General features: G+C 34.6%; 2 protein-coding genes and 1 long non-coding RNA gene across 6 annotated transcripts; 1 reads left to right on the top strand and 2 right to left on the bottom strand.

Moving 5' to 3' along the window:
• Positions 1-31: 31 nt before the first annotated feature.
• Positions 32-6,003, bottom strand: LOC124443610. The gene is made up of 5 exons (XR_006947685.1): positions 5,951-6,003; positions 4,044-4,174; positions 3,047-3,341; positions 2,546-2,615; positions 32-75 (listed from the first exon to the last, which is right to left on the bottom strand). It is a non-coding gene; the product is annotated as an uncharacterized LOC124443610 (long non-coding RNA).
• On the top strand, positions 4,185-21,716 carry LOC124443607 (protein SERAC1-like). Of its 4 annotated transcripts, none has more exons than XM_046994086.1 (18): positions 4,185-4,367; positions 4,591-4,624; positions 5,196-5,314; positions 5,397-5,522; positions 5,609-5,715; positions 5,890-6,027; positions 6,645-6,743; positions 6,874-7,033; positions 7,232-7,269; positions 8,678-8,796; positions 9,714-9,825; positions 10,058-10,158; positions 10,292-10,389; positions 10,627-10,678; positions 10,944-11,077; positions 11,212-11,349; positions 11,592-11,778; positions 11,859-12,371. In XM_046994086.1, exons 1-17 carry the CDS (start codon positions 4,355-4,357, stop codon positions 11,750-11,752), a joined length of 1,749 nt encoding a protein of 582 aa, XP_046850042.1. In that variant the 5' UTR covers positions 4,185-4,354; the 3' UTR covers positions 11,753-11,778; positions 11,859-12,371. The 4 variants fall into 4 exon arrangements, with proteins under 4 accessions (XP_046850042.1, XP_046850044.1, XP_046850043.1 ...); XM_046994088.1 differs by lacking the exon at positions 11,859-12,371 and adding an exon at positions 20,466-21,716 and having other exon boundaries at positions 4,203-4,367; XM_046994087.1 differs by lacking the exon at positions 11,859-12,371 and adding an exon at positions 19,102-19,367 and having other exon boundaries at positions 4,203-4,367.
• Positions 16,844-20,793, bottom strand: LOC124443608 (homeobox protein MSH-D-like). The gene is made up of 2 exons (XM_046994091.1): positions 20,448-20,793; positions 16,844-17,570 (listed from the first exon to the last, which is right to left on the bottom strand). The coding sequence occupies exons 1-2, from the start codon at positions 20,791-20,793 to the stop codon at positions 17,047-17,049; spliced, it is 870 nt and encodes a 289-aa protein (XP_046850047.1). The 3' UTR covers positions 16,844-17,046.
• Positions 21,717-22,561: the final 845 nt, after the last annotated feature.

Raw genomic sequence — 22,561 nt, 5'->3', positions numbered from 1 at the left:
TCAATTATTTAATTTGTCGTCCACTTCCTTTTTTTCCAACTTGTTTAACTGTTTTCAGTTTTTTGGTCCAAATGTCTAAAATCAAAATAGTTATTAATCAATGACAAACAACGAATTTTTCATATTGTCAAACTATACTCAAAACAAACTATAGAAAATCCTTTCTATCCTTCCCTACACTGCCCTTTTTTACCAAACTAATAAAGAATCTATTGTTACAAAAAATATACAGAGGAGAGGCGAAAAGGGCAAAGAAGAGAAGAGAAAAAGGCAAGAAGTCAGAGAAGAGCTTAGGACTAATACTAGCTGTAAAACTAATGTTCACATGACAAACACTTTCAGTGATACTATAACACTAGCACTAAAGCTAACACAAACATTAAGACTAACACTTACTTTAACACCAAGGCTAAAACTAACACAAAACTTATGCTCACATGACAAACACTTTCAGTGATACTATAACACTAGCACTAAATCTAACACCAACATTAAGACTAACACTTACTTTAACACCAAGGCTAAAACTAACACAGGCATCATCACAACACCAACACTATCACCATGAAACTATCTCTAACGCTACACCAAGAGAGAGACCAGTACTAACTTGAACAGAAAGGTAAACACTACCATTAATACTAACTCTAGCACTAAGACCACCACCAAAACTAACACTAGCACTGAGACTAACACCAACACTAGGACTAACACCAACACTAAGACTAACACCAACACTAAGACTAACACCAACACTAAGACTAACACCAACACCAACAACACTAAACTAACACCAACACTATCACTAACACCAACACTATCACTAACACTAAGACTAACACCAACACTAAGACCACACAACACTAAAACCACACTATCACAAACACCAACACCAACACCATCACAAACACCAACACTAGGACTAACACCAACACTATCACTAACACCAACACTATCACTAACACCAACACTATCACTAACACCAACACTACTCACTCAACACCAACACTATCACTAACACCAACACTATCACTAACACCAACACTAAGACTAACACCAACACTAAAACTAACACAAACACTATCACTAACACCAACACTATCACTAACACCAACACTATCACTAACACCAACACTATCACTAACACCAACACTATCACTAACACCAACACTAAGACTAACACCAACACTAAAACTAACACAAACACTATCACTAACACCAACACTATCACTAACACCAACACTGAAACTAACACCAACACTAGGACTAACACCAACACCAACACCAACACTATCACTAACACCAACACTATCACTAACACCAACACTATCACTAACACCAGCACTAAAACTAACACAAACACTAGAACTAACACCAACACTATCACTAACACCAACACTATCACTAACACTATCACTAACACCAACACTATCACTAACACCAACACTATCACTAACACCAACACTATCACTAACACCAGCACTAAAACTAACACAAACACTAGAACTAACACCAACACTATCACTAACACGAACACTATCACTAACACGAACACTATCACTAACACCAACACTATCACTAACACCAACACTATCACTAACACCAACACTATCACTAACACCAACACTATCGCTAACACAAACACTAGGACTAACACCAACACTAAGACTAACACAAACACTAACATCAGCAACACCACCATGACTAAGACTATTGTGACACTAACACTACTTCTGCTGCAGCAAGAATAAAAGTAACACCAGCACTAAGACAACGACTAAATAGCATCAAGACTAGAACTAACACAAACACCAGCCCCAAGACTTACACTATGACCACATTAAGGTTAACACAAATACCAATAGTTAACACCAAATTAACATGCTAAGAATGGCTGTTTTTATGCTTAAGATGGATAATAAGTCTTGACGACTTATACGTCTAAACTTTAAACTATCCAGCGTAAAGACGGGTCGACTTAAATCAAAACTAAACGGCAAAATAATCAGTTGATCGAGACGGAATTAACAACTTTAGTTCCGAGACGAACGGGTAGTTCGTCTTACGTCCGTCTTTATCCTTCCGACAATGGCGCATCAAAAATATTCGTCTTAAGACGTCCAGTCGTGTTATCCATCTTAAGCATATTGTGTGATTTACTACTTTCCTAACTGTACCCTGACTTTATTAAGAATATAGCTTTATGGTTAAGAAATTATAAATTGGGTGCACTTTATGAAAAGGAATCAGGTTATTAGGCTAAAGCTAATCAGTAAATAGTTGGAAATGCAGTTATTTTGGATAAGAACAATAGTTTTTGTTTTTCAATCAAGCAAATTCTGCCTTTACGTATTTTGAAAAATTAATCCTATTCCTTCCATTAGCAATCAGTTTCCTTGCCATACTTGTTTGAACAAACACATACTTCATCGTACTAACTTAAGTGTTTTTTGACCTTATAACCTAAACCCTACTCAAAGCCATATTTAAGAGATCTACTAATCCATAAAATGCTATTCTTAACCAAAACCATTTTTCAGCTAACCTTGATATTAAATCTTGTATTGACCTCTTCCTTCAGCTTTTTTCTTGAACTTGAATGATAAAGAATTGATCTTAATGAAATCATGAAACATAACTTAGCAAGATAAATAATTTTGAAATCTTTAATAATCACCAATTTTCATGGTTGTAGGGAGACGAGTGGATATCAAGGGTGGTAAATTGTGGTCAACAGTACGACTTCAACAAGCCAAAATAAACATGTTATGTTTTAATCATAAAAATTCCTTGAAGGTCATCTTATTTCCTCTAAGTAAATACCTACATTGGTCACTGTATTTAGCTGCCTCTTTTACAGCTTTATGCATGATATTTTTATTGATTTGTATCAGCAAATATATATTTATGAAACATACATTTATTTCATGCAATATAGCATAAATGTTCTGCAGTATTTTAAAGAAAGAGTCAAGTTATAAACCTATGATAAATAAGCTGTTAATGTTAACTCCTTATGTTTATCAAATGATTCAAACCATCCTACCTTGTGTAAAGATTCTACAATGGCGATGCCATATAAATTTACTAAATGGTTGTCAACATCTTTGATGAGTTCATAAACAACTTTTGCAAATACGATCAAAATGAATAGAGGTGTTTCGACAAGTTAAAATCACTGTGATGCAACAAATCTTCGTGATTTTGTCGTAAAATATCAAATTGTGATATTTTCTTTGAACTAGTGGTGTATGAAAGCAACTTTATCCCCATCTTTATAGCCCACCCACAGATTGTTTTCACTCATTCACTATGGATCCACAAGACAATGGATGAAGCATCTATATTGGTGTTCCAAACAAAAGAATTTCATTAAATTTCTTTTCAATTGGCACACCAAATCATGTGATAGTCTGAGTGGAGCTTTTCTTTGGTAGATGAAAGGTTGAACAAGCTTGTACAGAATAAAAAATTGTTATCAGTCCCAGAGTGCTCCAAGGTTCAATTCTCCAGGTGATATGGTCAGTTTAAGTTGATGCAAGTGCCTGCAACTAGCCTGAAGATGACCTTAGTAGGAATAGGCTCTAGGTAATATCCAGGGAGGAGTAAGTAAAGTCAGTATTCACCATGTGTGAACACTAGGTAAAGTCTCTACAAAGTATGAGGTGGAGATGCAGAGAGGATGGAAGGAGAAGAGAGAATATATTCCCACTCATTATTGTCATAAAAAAACTGTAAAATCATCTATATTCTACCCCTTATTGTTCTGAAAACTTTTTATCTATGATCAGTAATCTGTTGATATCAACTCCTTATGCCCATCAAACGAATCAAACCATAATACTATGTATAGTAGAAGATTCTGCATTTAAATTCTTTGACGGTCATAATTGTCACGACTCGTCAACATCTTTGTTGAGTTCTTTAACTACTTTTCCCAATATCTTCGAAATAAATAGTCGTGTTTAGACAAGTTCAATTCACTGTGATGCTATATATCAAATTAATTTAGCAAATAATACAATATTTTACCAAATACTTACGATAAAAAAACTGTGTCAGCAGGAAAACTTTTTAAACATGGCGCGGGAAGAAATAAAAGGTCCACAAAAAAAGTAAAGCAACCATTATCAAATGTAATTGGTCAAAAAAGATCACGTGTTACGTCGCTTTGCTGAAAAATTCAATATTTACTATTAAATCAAAGAATACGGATATCTTTTGTGGTTTAGTTTATTTTTACTTATTTAGTATCTCATCTGTTTGAATCAAATCCACATTTTGAATACTTTGAATCAAACATCAATGTTTGAAACCTGAAATATAAAAATATGGCCACAATAGAAAATAAAAGATGAGGATTTTAGGTAATTTTTTTTATGTACGTCTGAAAGATGTTTTTGACCTCTCAGCAATATTGAAATAAAACGAACAATAATTGAAGGAATTATTTTCTCAAATGTTCGAAGTCACAGAAACTTGCTTGCACGATAGTTTGAAGTGTGAATCGGGGCTTCACGTAGGCCTTTTAATATTGATCATATGTGAAAAAGCTTTTTGAAACAATCATATAATGTCAATTACTTTCAGGTAAAATTAGTGTTGGGGTTGCAACAGTTCTAAGGTAAGGAAAATGTACTTCAAAATATTATTTGAGCTTTTGAACACTACGTTTAACATTAAAACTTTCAAATCGTTGCAATAAATTGTCCTGTTGCGATTCTGTGCTATTATATCTGTTTTGTGCAGTGTTTCCAGGAAGGTTGATTTTTTGGGGGTTGGAGGGAGAGCCCACACCCATACAAGCCTACCAACATACAAACCCATATATTTTACAGTGCATTTACACATCAGTGCATTATAATATAGTCCATGCATTGCCCCTTACCCTTGTTGCTTGCGAATAAGCCTTCCTATGTACAAACCCTTAGAAAGGGATTGTTTACTTCAGTTAGTAAAGGGCTTGTGGGGGAGGTATACAGAGTCATAAAAAATTTTATTTTAGTGGTAAAAATGAAAAACTATAGTCTAAAAATATTATGGCAGACAACCATAGGCAGCCTCCTTCCCCCTTTGCCTACGTTTGCGTATGATATTGTCAAAAGCATTAATTTCTAAAATTAAAAAGTATTTGCATACTATTTCTGCCAATTTATTTATTTAAGTTAAACATGTTTATTTTTACTTGTTATTAGTGGTTCATGGTTAACATCTTTGGCATCTAATGACCCAAAATGGTTAACTTCAACCATTGATAGCTATGCAAAACAAAAATTTCCTAAAGCATATCATTTTGTCTTAAATCTACCAACAGGTGAGTAAAGAAAATTATCAATTATTCACAAAGATGACAGTTTCACATTGAATTATAAAATTAAATAGTTATTTGAATCTAGGGCCTGAAACAGTGGGATTTTTGATCTCTCATTATCCATGCCTTTTCTTGAGACTAACTCAGTATAATCATTGGTTGCTGCAAATATTTTGCCAAGAGATAATATCTTTAGCAATCCTTCCACAAGGTATGAGTTAGGACTGGGGGTGGTGATTTGGTGTTTGTCTATATATATTTTTAGTTTCATTGTGATGTATTGTTTATTCTTTTTAGGTTTCAATTTCAATGGATATCTTGACGAAAGTACTTCAACACATACGTTGTTATTTTTGACAAGGAATGCCCTCTTGGATGAGAATTACCATGCCAACAAATCTGAGGTATATTGTACAAAAAAGACATTGTTTAAATGTTCAACCAGATATACATGTGTAAACAAGATTGTATTTTAGATTAATGTAGATTTACTATAGATTACTGAAGCTCCTTATTATTTCCTAATGTCATTTTTTAAAAGTGAATCAATTGAGAAAACTGAACTTTTTCACATGAAGGTGTTTGAAAAGGAAGAAAAAGAGTTATGGGTTGCATTTCATCAGCTGTTGTTATCCTTACCATATACTGAAGAATGTACTGAGTGGTTGACACAATTTGCTTTTCATGGAGGCAAGACCGGACACAACCTATACAAGGTAAAAATAAATGCTTATTTTCCTTCTATATTTGATAATAAAAAAATAAATGAGGAAAATTGCTGTGTTTCATTGTTGGTTCCATGGCTTTTTGTACCATGTGATTTCATTTTATCATCATTTGTACTTCTCTTCATTATCCATCATTATCTTACTTTTCAGTTATCCATTTGTATCTTCTCCAGTTTGGATCCTGCAGGATCCAAAGAAGATAAATTTGAAATGATCCTTGATACGATTGTGTTAGGGTACTAACCAGGATCCTCTATTCTATCTTACTTCCCCTTAATCCATCATTATTGTACTTTCCCATTTTTTCTTACCATTGTCATACTTCTCCTCAATCCATCATTATCAGTAGTTTCTCAGCTTTCTCCCTTCTACCCATCATTATCAGTAGTTTATCAGCTTTCTCCTCTTCTCTTTTGCTCGTAATTTTTAATTTTATAGCGTGAACTTCATTTCCATTATCAAAGATTATTTTGAAATTAACCAACTGCAGAAAAAACTTCTCGAGAAGTAAAAGTGCTATGTAATGTGCAACATTCGTGATTCTAAAGACATTTATTTCGTACGCAGAAAGTGAAATAACTAAGTTTGTCTTTTTGTAAATATAGACAATCTTTTGGCATTCGGAAGATGAAGATAACCTTGAGACAACCTCCTCAGTTGAAGAGATCATTTTATTTATGAAAGCGTTGCGAAAACATTCTGAAGTAAGCATATCGAGATAATTGTGTAAGTAAGCATATCGAGATAATTGATATCTAAACATTCTAATCTGCAGAACTAACTGCATTGGTAGATGTTTTCCCGTATTTGCTCAGCATGTGTTGTCTTCTTAAGGTAAAGGAACACCGAGGGTTAATAATGGAGAACAATGGTCTTGATGTACTGCGTCTAGTCGTCAAGAATTATGATGACGTTCGTATTACCAGATTGGTTTGTGCGATTCTTGGAAATTTGGCTGTCGACGTGTGCTCTTGTGATGATATGATTCGAAAAGGTTCGCTTGAGTGTCATTGTAATTACTTATTGATTTCTTTATCATACATTAGAAATTACTAAGGTCATGTATGACCAACTGAATTTTTTGACATCAAAATGGCGAATCCTTTTGCTAATGGCTATGCAATTTACCGTTGAAATTTCTTTAAAGTTTAACTTATTTCAAATTAATTTGTTTTTACGTACATCGTTTCAGGTTGGCTGAGAGACCTCCAAGAGTGGATTAAATCAATGGTATGCATGACTTTGGCAGTTGATTCACCTTTCATTGTTGTACCATGGTCAAAACAGTTGGTTGATCTTTCATTGTCGCACCATGGTCAAAACAGTTGGTTGATCTTTCATTGTTGTACCATGGTCAAAACAGTTGGTTGATCTTTCATTGTTGTACCATGGTCAAAACAGTTGGTTGATCTTTCATTGTTGTACCATGGTCAACACAGTTGGTTCATCTTTTATTGTTGTACCATAGTCAAAACAGTTGGTTGATCTTTCATTGTTGTACCATGGTCAAAACAGTTGGTTGATCTTTCATTGTTGTACCATGGTCAAAACAGTTGGTTGATCTTTCATTGTTGTACCATGGTCAAAACAGTTGGTTGATCTTTCATTGTTGTACCATGGTCAAAACAGTTGGTTGATCTTTCATTGTTGTACCATGGTCAAAACAGTTGGTTGATCTTTCATTGTTGTACCATGGTCAAAACAGTTGGTTGATCTTTCATTGTTATACCATGGTCAAAACAGTTGGTTGATCTTTCATTGTTGTACCATGGTCAAAACAGTTGGTTGATCTTTCATTGTTGTACCATGGTCAAAACAGTTGGTTGATCTTTCATTGTTGTACCATGGTCAAAACAGTTGGTTGATCTTTCATTGTTGTACCATGGTCAAAACAGTTGGTTGATCTTTCATTGTTGTACCATAGTCAAAACAGTTGGTTGATCTTTCATTGTTGTACCATGGTCAAAACAGTTGGTTGATCTTTCATTGTTGTACCATGGTCAAAACAGTTGGTTGATCTTTCATTGTTGTACCATGGTCAAAACAGTTGGTTGATCTTTCATTGTTGTACCATGGTCAAAACAGTTGGTTGATCCTTCATTGTTGTACCATGGTCAACACAGTTGGTTCACCATTCATTGTTGTACCATGGTCAACACAGTTGGTTCACCATTCATTGTTGTACCATGGTCAACACAGTTGGTTCACCTTTCATTGTTGTACCATGGTCAACACAGTTGGTTCACCTTTCATTGTTGTACCATGGTCAACACAGTTGGTTCACCATTCATTGTTGTACCATGGTCAACACAGTTGGTTCACCATTCATTGTTGTACCATGGTCAACACAGTTGGTTCACCTTTCATTGTTGTACCATGGTCAACACAGTTGGTTCACCTTTCATTGTTGTACCATGGTCAACACAGTTGGTTCACCATTCATTGTTGTACCATGGTTAACACAGTTGGTTCATCCTTCATTGTTGTACCATGGTCAACACAGTTGGTTCACCATTCATTGTTGTACCATTCTCTGTTGTGCCATGATTTTTATAATAGCTTCGCCATTCTTTGTTATATTATGGTTATTGTCTATGTAATATCGTCTATAGTAGCTTCATGCTTCGTTAATTTCTAGGATAGCATTGTTAAGAGTCATTCACTGCGAACTTTGATGAACTTGGAAAGAAACAGCGAACTTGACGATGTTTTTGAAGATGGTATATTTGTTGTTGCTCCTGAAACAAACTTTGGACGGTAATGCTCCCTCACAATTGTATTAATTTAACTTTTTTTTAATGGTTGCATTTTTTACTTTACTACTTGTACTCTAATTAAATGAGATATGATCTTCGCACTTAGCTGGACAATTTAAGCAATCGTCTCAGGACCTGAAAAAATCAGGTGACTCAACGGGATTCGAACCCATGACCTCTGCGGTGCCGGTGCAGTGCTCTGACCACTGAGCTATGAAGTCACACAGTGGTGAGCAGGTCAATATTGTTGGGCTCATGTTTTCTCGTGAAATGAATGTCATATGAATGTTTTATGCAGTGCGGTGTTTTGAAATTAAATGAGATATGATCTTCGCACTTAGCTGGACAATTTAAGCAATCGTCTCAGGACCTGAAAAAATCAGGTGACTCAACGGGATTCGAACCCATGACCTCTGCGGTGCCGGTGCAGTGCTCTGACCACTGAGCTATGAAGTCACACAGTGGTGAGCAGGTGAGCACAAATTGTCCAGCTAAGTGCGAAGATCATATCTCATTTAATTTCAAAACACCGCACTGCATAAAACATTCATACTTGTACTCTATTTGCTTATATATGATCGATTTTACGAAGAGATCTTGAATTTCAAATGTTTTCAATGTTAAATTACATTCACTACTGAAATCTGCGTTGTCACGTTGTTGGAGACGCGTCTTATCTCCTGTGAAATACTCTGGAGTATGAATTGCTTGTACTTGCAGTTTATTCTAACATGGAGTTTCGTGGTCTGATTGGAAGACAAGGATATGTCTAATGCATTCAACGTCATCGCTTTTTGGAATAAATGTGTGAAAGTTTTTTTAAGGACTTTCATTTTGCCATTTTAAAGTATTTTGTTTTCAGGTTTTGTCAATTGTTGTTTGTATTGCTCTATCAACATTAAGTTTAATTTTGTGTAGCGTCGAAGTTGATCTTGTATTTTTACATGGCCTACGTGGGGGTCCATTTCGGACTTGGCGAAGTAGACGTGAGACAAGTACTGAAACATGTACAACGGATTGTTGGCCCAGGGTAGGTTATGATTTTAATCTTCATTTCATACAATGTTTAGTTCGTGCTCAATTGGGGGAAGCTTTCTTACATATTACAACCCAAGATGTATAAAGGCCTGTCACGGTGGATTATTTATCTGCACTAGCACGAGAAAAGACCTCCGCGAAAAACTATCGAGTTTAATTTCCCTAAACCTATGATGAAGAATGTCCAAAAGTTCGCATAAATAACATGACTTGTTTGTCATTAGGACTGGCTTCCTGTCGATCTACCTGAATGCAGAGTCATTGTGGTTGAGTACGACACAGAATTAAGTGGATGGACATCAAAATGTCCTGTGCAATCTGAAGGGTAAAGTTATCTGTTATGCCCTTCCTTTTGGGGCACGTTTACCTGTTTTAAGATAGTAATAAAGTTCTAGAAAACGTTTTGGTGAAGTTATTTACAGTTCATCCATCTTCACGACAATCTTTCTTCAATGCAGGTCGACCATTGATTATCGTGTTTCTAAAATCTTGAGCAAATTGATGAATGCTGGTGTGGGTAAACGTCCTGTTGTGTGGATATGTCATTCTTTGGGAGGTGAGATTATTGTAATTTGGTAATTGTATTTCCGCGAATAAGTTCAATTTCAATGATATATCCCCATTATTGTTTGTTGAAAATATGATTTTTAAATGGTCATTTATGGTCTCATCTCACATGGTCGCACGCCATAACCACTGTGACACCACATTATAATTTTTCTCTCAGCCTCTACGTAAGCTCATGAACTGTCAGTGTCAGGTATGTAGATGGCGTGTTTTTTTTTCTTTATAGGCTTAACGGTTAAACAAATACTCTCGAATGCCACAAGCTCGTCGGATTATTGGTAATCTTTACTTTGGTATTTTATATTTTTGTAGTTGGAAGGTTTTACGCAATGAGCATGTTGTATAATACTGATTAAACTGCTAAAGTTCTATATCATATATCCCGGTATGCTTATTTACCATATAAGACAAGGTGATCTTTAAAATTTCGTATGCCATTTTACTAATGACTAGGAAGTTCAAAATTGTTTTCGCCCCCCATCTCTCAGGCATCACTATGGAATGTGTCAATCCTTTACTCTTTTTGAACCTGTTTTGCTTTAGTTTTTTATTGGCGAACACCAGAGCTTTTATATTCTATGCTGTTCCACATAGAGGTTCTGATATCGCCTCAATGGCTGCTGGAAAGGCAAGATACTTTTTACTGCCTTCAGTAGACGTGAAAGTGCTACAAAAAGGTGAATAACTCATTTTCACGTGAAGAATTAAATTAAATTGTTCCATATTACTGTTATATTATTTTACTTTTATTCACTCAAATATTTTCATTATTATCAAACTAGAAAAACGTTTTGTAACGTTTCTTTTACAGACTCACAATATCTCATTGAACTTCAGAAAAACTTCATGAAACACGTACAAAAAAGGAAAATAGACATTTTGAATTTTGCAGAGACACAACCAGCTAAGATCATTCGAAATACGACCATTGTTTCAGTTGATTCTGCAGGTATGGCTTGCTAGATTTTACTTAGTTTTTATTCTTAAAATTTTAACGTCCAATGTCAGTAAGGTTTACAACTTGTTCTCGAAAAAATTCCAAAAAGTCCTAGCTATGCATTCCATATTTCATCTCTTTCTTGAATGAATTGCTTCGTGTATGTAGTGGACAAAATGACTCTTTTTCTTGATCAGATGAAACTTTTCTTAATCAATAGAGGGGTGGTGTTGGAAATATTTTTTTCCACCTAGACATTGGCATTGGTGAATTTGTACCGCTTCTAGTGGACCATATTAACGTGTGTAAACCGTGCAGTCGTTCTGATCCAGCTTATACTAAATCAGTGAGTTTCATCAAACATGTCATTCTCCACGATCATATTGACGACTACATACCAGTCCTTTTGTTTTAAAAGAAACCGAAGGGACCGTTTATAAGGTATGCGATGATAAGTTTTCTTACAATTGATAAACATTGTGTTGAATGTGACGTCACTGATGCCTCCCAAAAACTCTCAGGCACCGAAAAACAGTGTGGTATTGAAAACATAGGGCAACCACTTGTGCTTACGTCTTCTAAAAAGTCTAAGTCACCGCGAGAAACAAGGTGTTGAATACGTAAGGCTCTCCGCTGGCGCTTTGGTCTTCTAAAAAGTCTCAGTCACCGAGAAACAATGCATTGAAAACGTAGGATACTCCGCTGGCGCTTATGTATGTCTACAAAAACTCTCAGTGTTAGAAGTTGAAATTGTCTCCCAACAGCTCTCCACCAATACATTAGCTATAATCTCGTTTGATATTTTACGTAACATGAAGTAATGTCAACTGATGTCGCGGGTGGCTTTTTTTAATGCTTGCTGTTGAGCCTGCTTTTAATAGTTAGTTGAATTTAAATAGAACATTGACAACTGAGTTAATTAAGCTTAAAACTTAAGATTGTATTGTGATTTAATTTCATGCACCACCAGTATAGAAAGTCCATCAATTACAGTCATGAAAATGCAACGTTAGAATAAAAAGTTTCAAAATTTATTATGTTTTAATTTCCGTAACTCTGTTACGATCTATTCCTCTTTGCCAAATGCAAGCATAATATTAAGGTCCAAATATCTGTTTAACTCTCCTCGTTCCTTCACTCTCTTCCTACGTTTATCATTTTGATATCACACGAACATGTATATTGCATGTTTTGATATTAAACGAACGTCATACGTATTACTTTATTACATACATTAATTTGTGACTGTTGAAAATGAGTAAATAATTTTCTTTAAATAATTTGTCGTAATATTTAGTTATTTTAATGCTTTGGGGAAATGCTTAATGTCAGTTTTATTGTATGTTTGTTATTGGCCATTAACTGCTTGGAATATTTCATGAAATTTGAACTCATTTATCGATGGTCTTCGTTTCGTGGAAAAATGGCAAAAACCATTCCTTTAAGACTGCTGCGTGACTTATCATATTGAGTAATAAGCTACTGAAATGAAAGCATACGCTGTGCTGCTGTTTCACCTGCTGTGCTGTTCTTCGAGGCATGTGGTTGCATGGAACATAAACACTCCTTGTATTTGACAACACGTGGTTTTTTTGTTCTTGCTTATCAACTTGGCGCCAAAGGTGGGGCACTTGTCTATTCAAAAATGAATAGCATTCGTCGTGTAATGCGTTTTATGAAAATATATTTGATTAGTGAGTAATGACCTTAATGTGTCGAGAATTCACAATTAGGGCCATTAGATAAATTTGGGTTTAATTATATATTTGGTTTATTATTTATGAAATATACATTTAGGACTAAGTATTACAAGTCATGAAAAAACTTTAACTGTACAAAAAGCAGTAGACCATTTGTAAAAAGTAAATATTATCTATTCTATACGTTTCGACAAATAGCTAGTACATATATTCATCATATGTAGTAAATGATCCTTTTAAAAACATGCATTTTGATATGTGTATATGTAAAACTTGTACTGAAGCATTGTTTTGAATTTCAGAGAATGAAAAATATGCCCCATTTTCATGCGCAGCTTTCGTACCCACAAGAGTAATCATTGTTTTAGGCTTTTTAGACTCACTTATCTTTTTTGTAAGTGCTTGCTGTGCTGTTAATTGCAAAGCAATTAGATGTGTAAATTTAAAAACACTGGGAATCGTACCACATGATTTGAAGTAAAAAAAAGACAAATATCCAACAGCTTCGCTCTGACGTGCTGTGCTTACTTAAGTTATGGGTGCATGTTTTTTTGTTTCAAATCACGAGTTATCATTTCTATTATGTGACTACAAACGTGTATTAGTTGGTTTGAAGAATGTAGTTCGTTGATGTTGAACATTGAAAAGTTAGTTATCTAATGGTAAATTTTTCACCAGTTTACAAATCTACGAATTATAAACGAAAAATATTCCGAACAACATCTCTGAGCCTGATAATGACTTTGAAATAAAGTGAAGCGTCTGCTTTGTTTAAAATTGAACTCAAGCTATCTTTGAATAGGCGTCGTAGGGTGTCTTCCTGTAACCGCGTTTTCCCATCAACATGATGTAGGAGTAATTGCATATCTGCGGTTTTCAATGTTAAAACTTACTGAGAGATAAGTGCATGTAGCTTGTTTTGTCTCAATTTTCTCAGGTATAATAGTTTGTATCGTTTCTATAACGAGGGGAATAGCTATAGCTACAAACGTCCAGTTAACTGTTGAGGATATCAATACTGAATGTAGATGTTTCATCTAAAATTATCTTTGCATGACCGTGCTTTACAAATGCATAACGTCAACAATTTAAGCATTTTTTATGATGTTCTATCAATAGATATGATTACTTTGCACATGATAAAATATGAATCTTATGTATACAAATGCATGAAAAGTAATGTGCCTAGTCAGTGATAACCAAATTAGCTAACTATACATAAGTAACTTGGGCTTTATAGCTATATGTACATTTTTAAATCAGGTATAAAAGTTAGGGTTTTATATTGTCGAAAAGAGTATTTGCAAAATCATGAGAAAGAGCTCTACCTGATGGTTTATAGAATCATACACAAGCTTAGGTACCCTGAGGTATTTTTTGTGGTCCATCCTTAACATAATTCAAGTACATTTATAATATCTTAATCTGTTTTGTCGTTCAGTTATACCTTGTGGTCGTAAATGGTTTAGAGTGGCCGTCCTGATACGTTTATATTTGCTTTATATAAACGTTAAAGAGTTATTGAATATTAATACTCTCCTATAAACAACAACTGCGTTCAATAATTATTTGCTCAATGGTTAAGTCAACTGTTTCCATGTTGGGAGCCTCAAGTGTGTTTCCGTTTGCCAAACACTAGTGGATATTGTAACTCTGTTTTTACCAGCTAGTCATGCACCCGTTACGTGATAACGATGAATAACATCTAAGAATTGGTTATCCGTTTCGCTGTACATTATGTATTTCCCTGCACATTGTGTGTATTATTATCTGTAAACTGTATTTTCTACGTGCACACACTAAGTGCGTCATAAAACGCTTTGTAAAATTGAATGGCTGTGGCACTTAAACGATAACAACGCCTATTCTATTGGATTCGGAATGCTGTATATTAATTATCAGTAAAGTGATGATTAGTGTTCTCTATATTAGGTGAGGCCTTTTACACGTGTGTTTTAAGTGCTTTGACCATATAATGGCTTTTATATTAGGCAACGAAATTACATAATTCCGCGTGCGATTGATTCATTGTGTTGTTGCTTGATATATGGTATCATACATACATAGCTTCGGTGGGTGAAATATTTCAAATAGAAAGTGTATAATAGTACTTTCATTTCTATAATGTAAAATAAGATTTGCGTTTCTCCATTTGACAATGACTATTTATGTTTTTGTTTCTTACTATATATAGCACTATTTTTTATTCGTATGTATGAATCTGTGTTTTGACGATTTACTTTGAGTAATACATCCTGACTGTCTGCATTTCTAGTCATATATAGCTACAACTGATAAACCCAACTCCATCTGCTGTTTTTTTCTGCATGCCACACCCCGAATTTCTGTTCTTGTCTTTCGTCAAGAGAGGGCAAACTGTCTTATTTTCTAACAGATGAGTGATGCGTTTGGTGAAAATCTGTTTTTCCGTTTAGAAATGTTTAATTTTTAAATTAGTGGTCATCGTGATTCATGGCAATGTTGTTTTTAGTATGTTGAACATGCATTGTTCTCAATGCAATTATTCGCTATGCGTGGTGTCTTGAAGAGATTTTAATTGTATAATTATTTTATAACTACTATAATTAATTAATAAAAGCATTTGGAATATCTCACGAAGTCGGTGTGAATTAGTTGTTTATATTCTGGTACAGCGTATTCTATCTAAATTTATCAGTTATTGTTCTTGTTTTGTTGTACGAAGACTATCTTTATATTGTCTAAATGCGAAGTACTTTATATTGAGTTTCGTGGGATATTAATCTGACTGTGCGTATCTGTCTGCGGCTTATACTTTAAACATGTTTTCTAAAAGGTTTTTGTTCGATTCTGCTCATTGTTTCAGTTTGTGACTCAACTGGTGTTATATTTTAGGAATAGTTGAAATAGCAAACGTTTAGCTTGTGGAATTTATACATTCCTTATATCATATATTAAGACGTATGACTGAAAATACTTATGTCTATTACTCAATAAACTGCTGCAATATTTTTATGTATATGATACACATTAGTCTTGGCCAAACCCATCAATATGAGAAATTTGTCATGACATTTCATATTTACATGATGAGCTTTTCATTACACATTGATTCCTTTCGTTTCAATGATTCTGCTCATTTTCAACTTGTATTTCCTTGCACATAACGCCAGTCATCAACACTCTTGAAGCACGCAATAAATAAAACCAAGTACTCATTTCCTGTGACAAATTGTTCCTCAAGTTTTTTATAACTGCTAATCTTTGCTAAAATTTACAAGGCAATTAAAAGACTGATAAAGACGGTGGAATGGCCTTAAGTCAAGGCGCTGACCTGTTGGGCTTTAAAATTTTTGGCATTTCGCTTGTCGCAAAACTTGTCTGTTTCGTGATAACGTGTGGCCTAATTCAATGACGAGCGAAATGCGCAATATTTTGCTTGAAATTGTGGAACATTAGCGCAGCATGATGACACCACAGTGTTTATGAGCAAAACATTTCCTTGTGTCGTGTTCCCAACTATTTCTACACCGCGGCGAGATGAATTCTCCAAAAAGTTTTCTAGTAACTTACTGGGTTTTACCTGAGTCGACTCCTTGCTTAAATGTAGTGTCTTATTTTAAATATTTTTGATTGTTTTGATCATCAACGCATAAAATAGTTATGTATCAGTATAATTTATCTGTCAGGCAACTTTATCATACGAATTATCATTGCAGCTTAATTGTTTGTTGTTTTAAATAGAACATTTAAAATGCTCCTTTATCAACACAACAATAGTCATAACATGAAATATTTCTATATATGTAGCTCAGATATGGAATGTGTATTGTTAGATGGTAATTTATTGTTAGATGAGTATTTTTTTAATGATAATATAAATTGTTTGTGATAATTTTATCTATTTACAAAATATGATGGCAACAAGGGTATTAGCTACAGCCCACGTATTTTACAATAAATAAATGAAACGAAAAAGCCTTTCACACAAACGTGGTGTTTCCTCTTCTTTCAGACAAATCTTCTGATATTACGGATATACAAAATGACTTAGGTCGGCAATTGGTGCTCTTACAGAAGTGCACATTAACCCAAAACCTGCAGTCATCGAATGATGATGCATAGTGGGGCAATTCAAGTTGATATAAGGTAAATGTCCTGGTGGAGAGTAAGTTAAAGGTGTGTGCATGCTGTGGGGATGACTTTTTGAACAGCTTACAGAGCATTTACTTAGTGTAGCCGATGGTGGAGGTGCCATCGGTACACTGGGGGGTAACATTAGTGGCTTCGCCACAAGTTTGTACTTTTCCATCTCTGCCTCGTGCAGTCTTTTCGCTTTTGCTCGACGGTTTTGAAACCATATCTTTACTTGAGTTTCGGTGAGGCTCAACGAGGAGGAAAACTCGGCGCGTTCTGCAATGGATAGGTATTGCTTTTGTCTGAATTTTCTTTCCAACGCTAGCAGTTGTGTTGTCGTGAAGGGAGTACGAGGCTTGCGGTTCGTCTTGTGTTTACGTAGCTGGCATTTAGCCGGACTGATTTGTGCTTGCAGTGCTGAAAAGTTCAATGGAACGTCCAGTTGGTTTATTCAAACGTTTCATTCGTTTTTCTCAAAATTTCTCAGACTTACTAGGCTAAAATTACTTGGGGTAGTAATTTATTTAATGATATTGTAAAATCAAATGTTTCTATTAATTTAGCACCCATATTCTTCTGTTCTTTAAGACCTTAATAAGTAAATAAGTACTAGCATGATTTATTTGCTTTGTGACATTCTTTCATTTCATTATAACCAAACATAAAAATAATCATAGCTTCTTGCAGATTAAAGTTATAGAATCTCTCAGTTTTGATTCCGCGTTTATGTACAAGTATTCTCGAAATTTTGCGCAAATTTATTGTATTTGATCAACAAATACCTTGTAGTCATATTTCCTTTTTCGGCGTTTGCAGTGTTTTCTAATCGTCTTGTTAATTGGCAATAATTATCTTAATTTTCAAGCATAACACTTAACGCACCCGGAATGATAGTTGTCTAGCAAAAGATTGTTTAATCACCGAGCTATTAATAAAAAGATTTTTTTCTACAAGGATTTTACCTATTTGTGGCATGATGCCTACGCGATCATTAAGGAGGAAACTGATGCAAAAAATGTCACGAGGCTCATGTAAGAATTAAAACTTATCTCAAGTGGTATTTATTGATTGAAAGTGTCAAATTTTGTCGGGATTTTGATTTTTGACTATCAAAAGTGTTATGATGGGTTAAAAATATGAATAGTTGAATACTTTAAGTGTTTCTTCCTCAAACGTTATACTGCCTAAGGGATGTTTGAATGATCGTGCATTGTATCATTTCTGTCGCTTCTTTTGATGTCTTGACTTTCATAATTTGCTTTGTTCAAGAAGAATGGGCCAATCATGCTCTTTCGTTCATTTTATAAACCAATCTAACATCTAATGCTTAGCAATAAAGTAGCTAAACGGTAGGTTAAGTCTCTCAATACTGAAAATGGGCAATGTTTGAAATACGATGACACACTATTGCTTCAACATTCTTTTTCATCTTAACCTTGACATGTACTTGTCACTGTGAAATTAAGGCAAATGCTTTTTTTTTAAATTACTTAAATATTTATACATAATAAACTGTTCTTCCTCTTTGTATAACACTGCGTGCTTGATGTTTGCTAAAGCAGAAAATTACGGCTCTAATTTGAGTGTTACCTTATACTAACTAAAATTGACATGTAATGGGTGTAAATCGTCGTTTAAACAATTTACTGCATGTTTCTTACATTCACGAAACAACATAAAAGAAAGCTTGATCTTTGTTAAAGTTTGGAATATTAATTGATGTCTGTATAGTTCCCACAAGAAAATTATCCATCGCGCATGATTTATTGAGATAAATTTAATGAGTAAGACATTCTGCATTTAAAGAATAATATCTCCTCGAGCAAGATCAAAAAGTGAAATGATTCAATTGACAAATCTTTAAACAAAGTGGGAATTAATAACGTCACAAGTTCACTCATAATGCTCGCTTTTCTCAAGCAACACTACCATTACTTTTATTCATTAGGATATCTATGGTTGCTACAAGTATCCACAAGTTCATTGGAGTTAGATTTTACGTGCAAAGGTCAATGCAATGATTGTATAAAGCAATGAACAATTATTTTAATTGCAGTTGAGCAATCTTTGAAAGAATGTTATCATTAACTAACATGAATGAATGCACAAGAAAGAAAATAGGGCCATCTTTTTATAAAGCATGCATTCTGAAACTCGCCTTTTTGTGTAAGTCAGTTGATATAGAATTTTAAGACTGTAGAAACTATAAGACTTTAGAAACTGTAAGACTTTAGTAAAACCACTGTTTTCATATGGCTGTTATTTGAGATTTAATTTCTGATACTTTATTTGATAGAGAGGTCATCTTCGTTTATTCATTAATATCATTTCTTACTTTATATTAAACATGCATGAATCATCTTATTGACAAATTGTTCAGACGCGCACTATGACCAACTTTTAAAGATAAATTTCTTTGTCAAGTACTTTGGTCTTTAGTATATTGCACTGTGATGTTCATAAGCTTGTCTATGTACGTTATGGACGTTCTCGCCGTTTAAGTGGTCAGACAGACGTGCATATGATTTGTTAATAACGTTAATTGAATTTCTCCGTGTGTATATGGACCTATTTCCTCATTTATTCCCACAAATTTTTTTCAAGATTTAACTACTTCTTTGATTTAATTTTGTCAAATATATTTTGGCATTGTATATTATGATTATTATCGAGTTTTCATCTTAAAATCCGTGTTTGAGCGTCATTGGTGTTTGTCGCTTTGCGTACATGCAGTTATTGGTGAACTAAGCATGCAGCCTCTTGTCACTCCATTTTGTCATTTATTAAAGGATTTATCATTTTTTCCTGTTGTTAAAGTATAATAGTGTATGAATCATCTTTCTTGTTCAGTGTGCCTGTTGCTTTCTCCTTACAATATAAACTTTTTACATTTATACCTCACTGTTTTATGGAATTTTGTTCAAGAACTATGTTGCTTTGCTATGTTATGACTTGTCCCCTAAACGACCACATTTAACAAAGTTGTTTGTCCGCATATTTTCTTTCTTTCTTGTGCATATCTGCCCACAAGCAACGGCCCACGATTTGTTTAGGGTTTTTTTTCTTGTACGAAGTAAAAGAAATCGTAAAAGTCCATGATATTAATAAAACACTGTTAACGGTTTGACTGAATGAGATTGCTCGCTGTATTGAGCGATCGCTCAAACATGTATTTAACAACCAACTGTAAAATTTCAACGTTTTTCGTCTAGATTGATAACTTACTAAGTGATTTAACTCGTGTAATACTTTATATATGCATAATAATAGAAGATGAGGTCCCAACATACTTACTAGCTGCATTATAACCAGGGGACGTGATCCAAGAGCTGAAATCATCTTTGATGAGCTGGTCCTCATAGTTGGCACGACAAATGACAGGTTCTCGGTGTGGATCGATCTCTACTTGAACTTTATTCCTGTTAGCATTGTTACTTTGTCGCAGTAAATTTTTCACGGAAAACTTATGCTCGGATTTCGACGATTGGATTTGCTGAGCTGTTGATGACAGTGTTGGTTTTGCCTGACTGCCGCTGGATTTTTGCAAACCACGATCGTACATTAACGACGTAACACTGAAAGGATGTGTTTGTGATAGCTGTGGATATGACGAGTCGTTTGGGCGGCCTTTCTCGCTCATCTTTGAAGTATTTCTTAGTTTTTATGCCCTCTCGTGTTTTGTCCAACCGAAGTCAGCTAAATTCAAAATCAATCTCTGGACTCCCGAAGAAACGCAACGAAGTGATACCTTGCCCGCTGCGACAGTAATCTTTGTTGCATTTGACGTAAGTTTCCTTTATAAGCAAGTTTACGGGGTGCCCCGGTAATTATGTGCCTTATCAGTCGAATTTGCTGTTGATAAACATGCTGTGACCGCGAACAAGTATCCAACACAATGCCTAAGTGATTGCCACTGTTCATTCAATAACTCATTTGGCCAAATGTCATTGCTTTGTCTCTTCGCCACGGATGGATAATACATCATCCTTGCGAACCTCAACTCGAGAAATCTTGAAATAGAGATTCTACTTTTGATAATGATTTGTTTCTGAACTATATCATTTCTACTTGAAGTGGTTTTATGTAGCTTTATGCTTGTTGCTGTTTGTATGACAGACAACATGCCATTCAAAAACAACCCAATCAGTTTTCCCTCGAGCAGAAACTAGTCTTATCTATAAATGGCACCACGATTTTTTCCAGCCCAGCTCTGCAAAGTAGATATTCCTGTCCGCTCATTTCTACAGAATCAATACTAACGAACGTAGTTTCAAAAGTAAATCAAAGAGTAAATGTCAATTTAACGTAATGAAAAGGAAAACAAATAAATGAAAACAACAGGGGTCCCTATAGAAAGGACTCTAAAGAGCCCACTTAGTTGTCTCATATACACATATGAATAGTGATGTGGAATGAATAATTACCGGAGTGGGTGGCATGGAGTATAGAGAAATATTTTTTACTGTAAACGCTGCGTCACTTGATGTTATAATGCTAAGATGATGATCAAGATGCGCAAAAGCGTCGTCAAGAGAGCGAGAACAGATTATAATATAAAACCAATTTGGTGTTTAATTTTGTTCAGAAGTTGCGTTATAAAAGCGCGATTCTAACCCCAGTTTTTTCCCGTAGAAATAATGATACTCAATTTTATAACAATTCACTACCCATCTATGAGTTGCTTTTGCAAATTATGTCTGCTCCACACTCGCTTCGAGATGTATGATTCCTACATTGTTCATTTTAGTGTTTGGTCCATAGTAGACCCAAGTTCTATTTTACGTTAGTAGCGCATGTCCAGAAGTTGTGCAGGCCTTAAAAGACTGTGTTTTATATTGACCATCGATATCTTGATCATTTTTAAAGATGTTCAATCAACGTTCCCTGTATTATTCATGTGATAAATTAATGTAGGCGTTAATGACCTCTTTTTCACGGCAAATGTGAATTAGCCATATTCGTGATTGCTTCTCGTCCCGTAATTGACTACTAATTGTCCAAAATGACTACATGAAGATACTCATCTAAATTGCTATTAATGGGTCCTAATGAAAAAAAGGATCTTTCGAATGCCATACAAATAGCAAGCAATTTTTGCCTATAATCGGTATTAGCGTTATTTTTCGATTTTATTCTTAGATAATTTTTCATATCTGCAATGTTTGGCTGCTGCATCATTCGATAGCATTTAATAACGGAAATGTTGTCAAGGAATATTGAGCTAAAGGCGCAGTATGAATTTTTGTTTGATGTTTTTCTCTTGGTATTTTTGGATTCTCGATAGCAATCATTCGACTAAACTCTTTGCATCTTTGTCAGATGATTTAGGTATTAAATTCAATATGTCTCATCAATGCGGATGTTAATCCTCCAAGGTCTAAGATTTCATGCTTTGAAACAAATATCTG

The sequence above is a fragment of the Xenia sp. Carnegie-2017 genome, unplaced genomic scaffold (genome assembly GCF_021976095.1).
Source record: "Xenia sp. Carnegie-2017 unplaced genomic scaffold, XeniaSp_v1 HiC_scaffold_21, whole genome shotgun sequence".
In the NCBI taxonomy this organism is placed as follows: Eukaryota; Metazoa; Cnidaria; class Anthozoa; order Malacalcyonacea; family Xeniidae; genus Xenia; species Xenia sp. Carnegie-2017.
The sequence above is the reverse complement of the archived record's forward strand: the minus strand, read 5'-3'. Positions and strand labels throughout refer to the sequence as shown.

What these genes read in the sequence shown, in the direction of transcription:
- LOC124443608 (XM_046994091.1), bottom strand. Translation starts at nt 20,793, where the DNA reads ATGAGCGAGAAAGGCCGCCCAAACGACTCGTCATATCCACAGCTATCA. An exon ending in CCCTGGTTATAATGCAGCTA is followed by an intron (nt 17,571 to 20,447) that starts GTAAGTATGTTG and finishes TGAACTTTTCAG; the next exon opens with CACTGCAAGCACAAATCAGT.
- LOC124443607 (XM_046994088.1), top strand. An exon ending in TGATGATATGATTCGAAAAG is followed by an intron (nt 7,034 to 7,231) that starts GTTCGCTTGAGT and finishes ACATCGTTTCAG; the next exon opens with GTTGGCTGAGAGACCTCCAA. An exon ending in CAACGGATTGTTGGCCCAGG is followed by an intron (nt 9,826 to 10,057) that starts GTAGGTTATGAT and finishes GTTTGTCATTAG; the next exon opens with GACTGGCTTCCTGTCGATCT.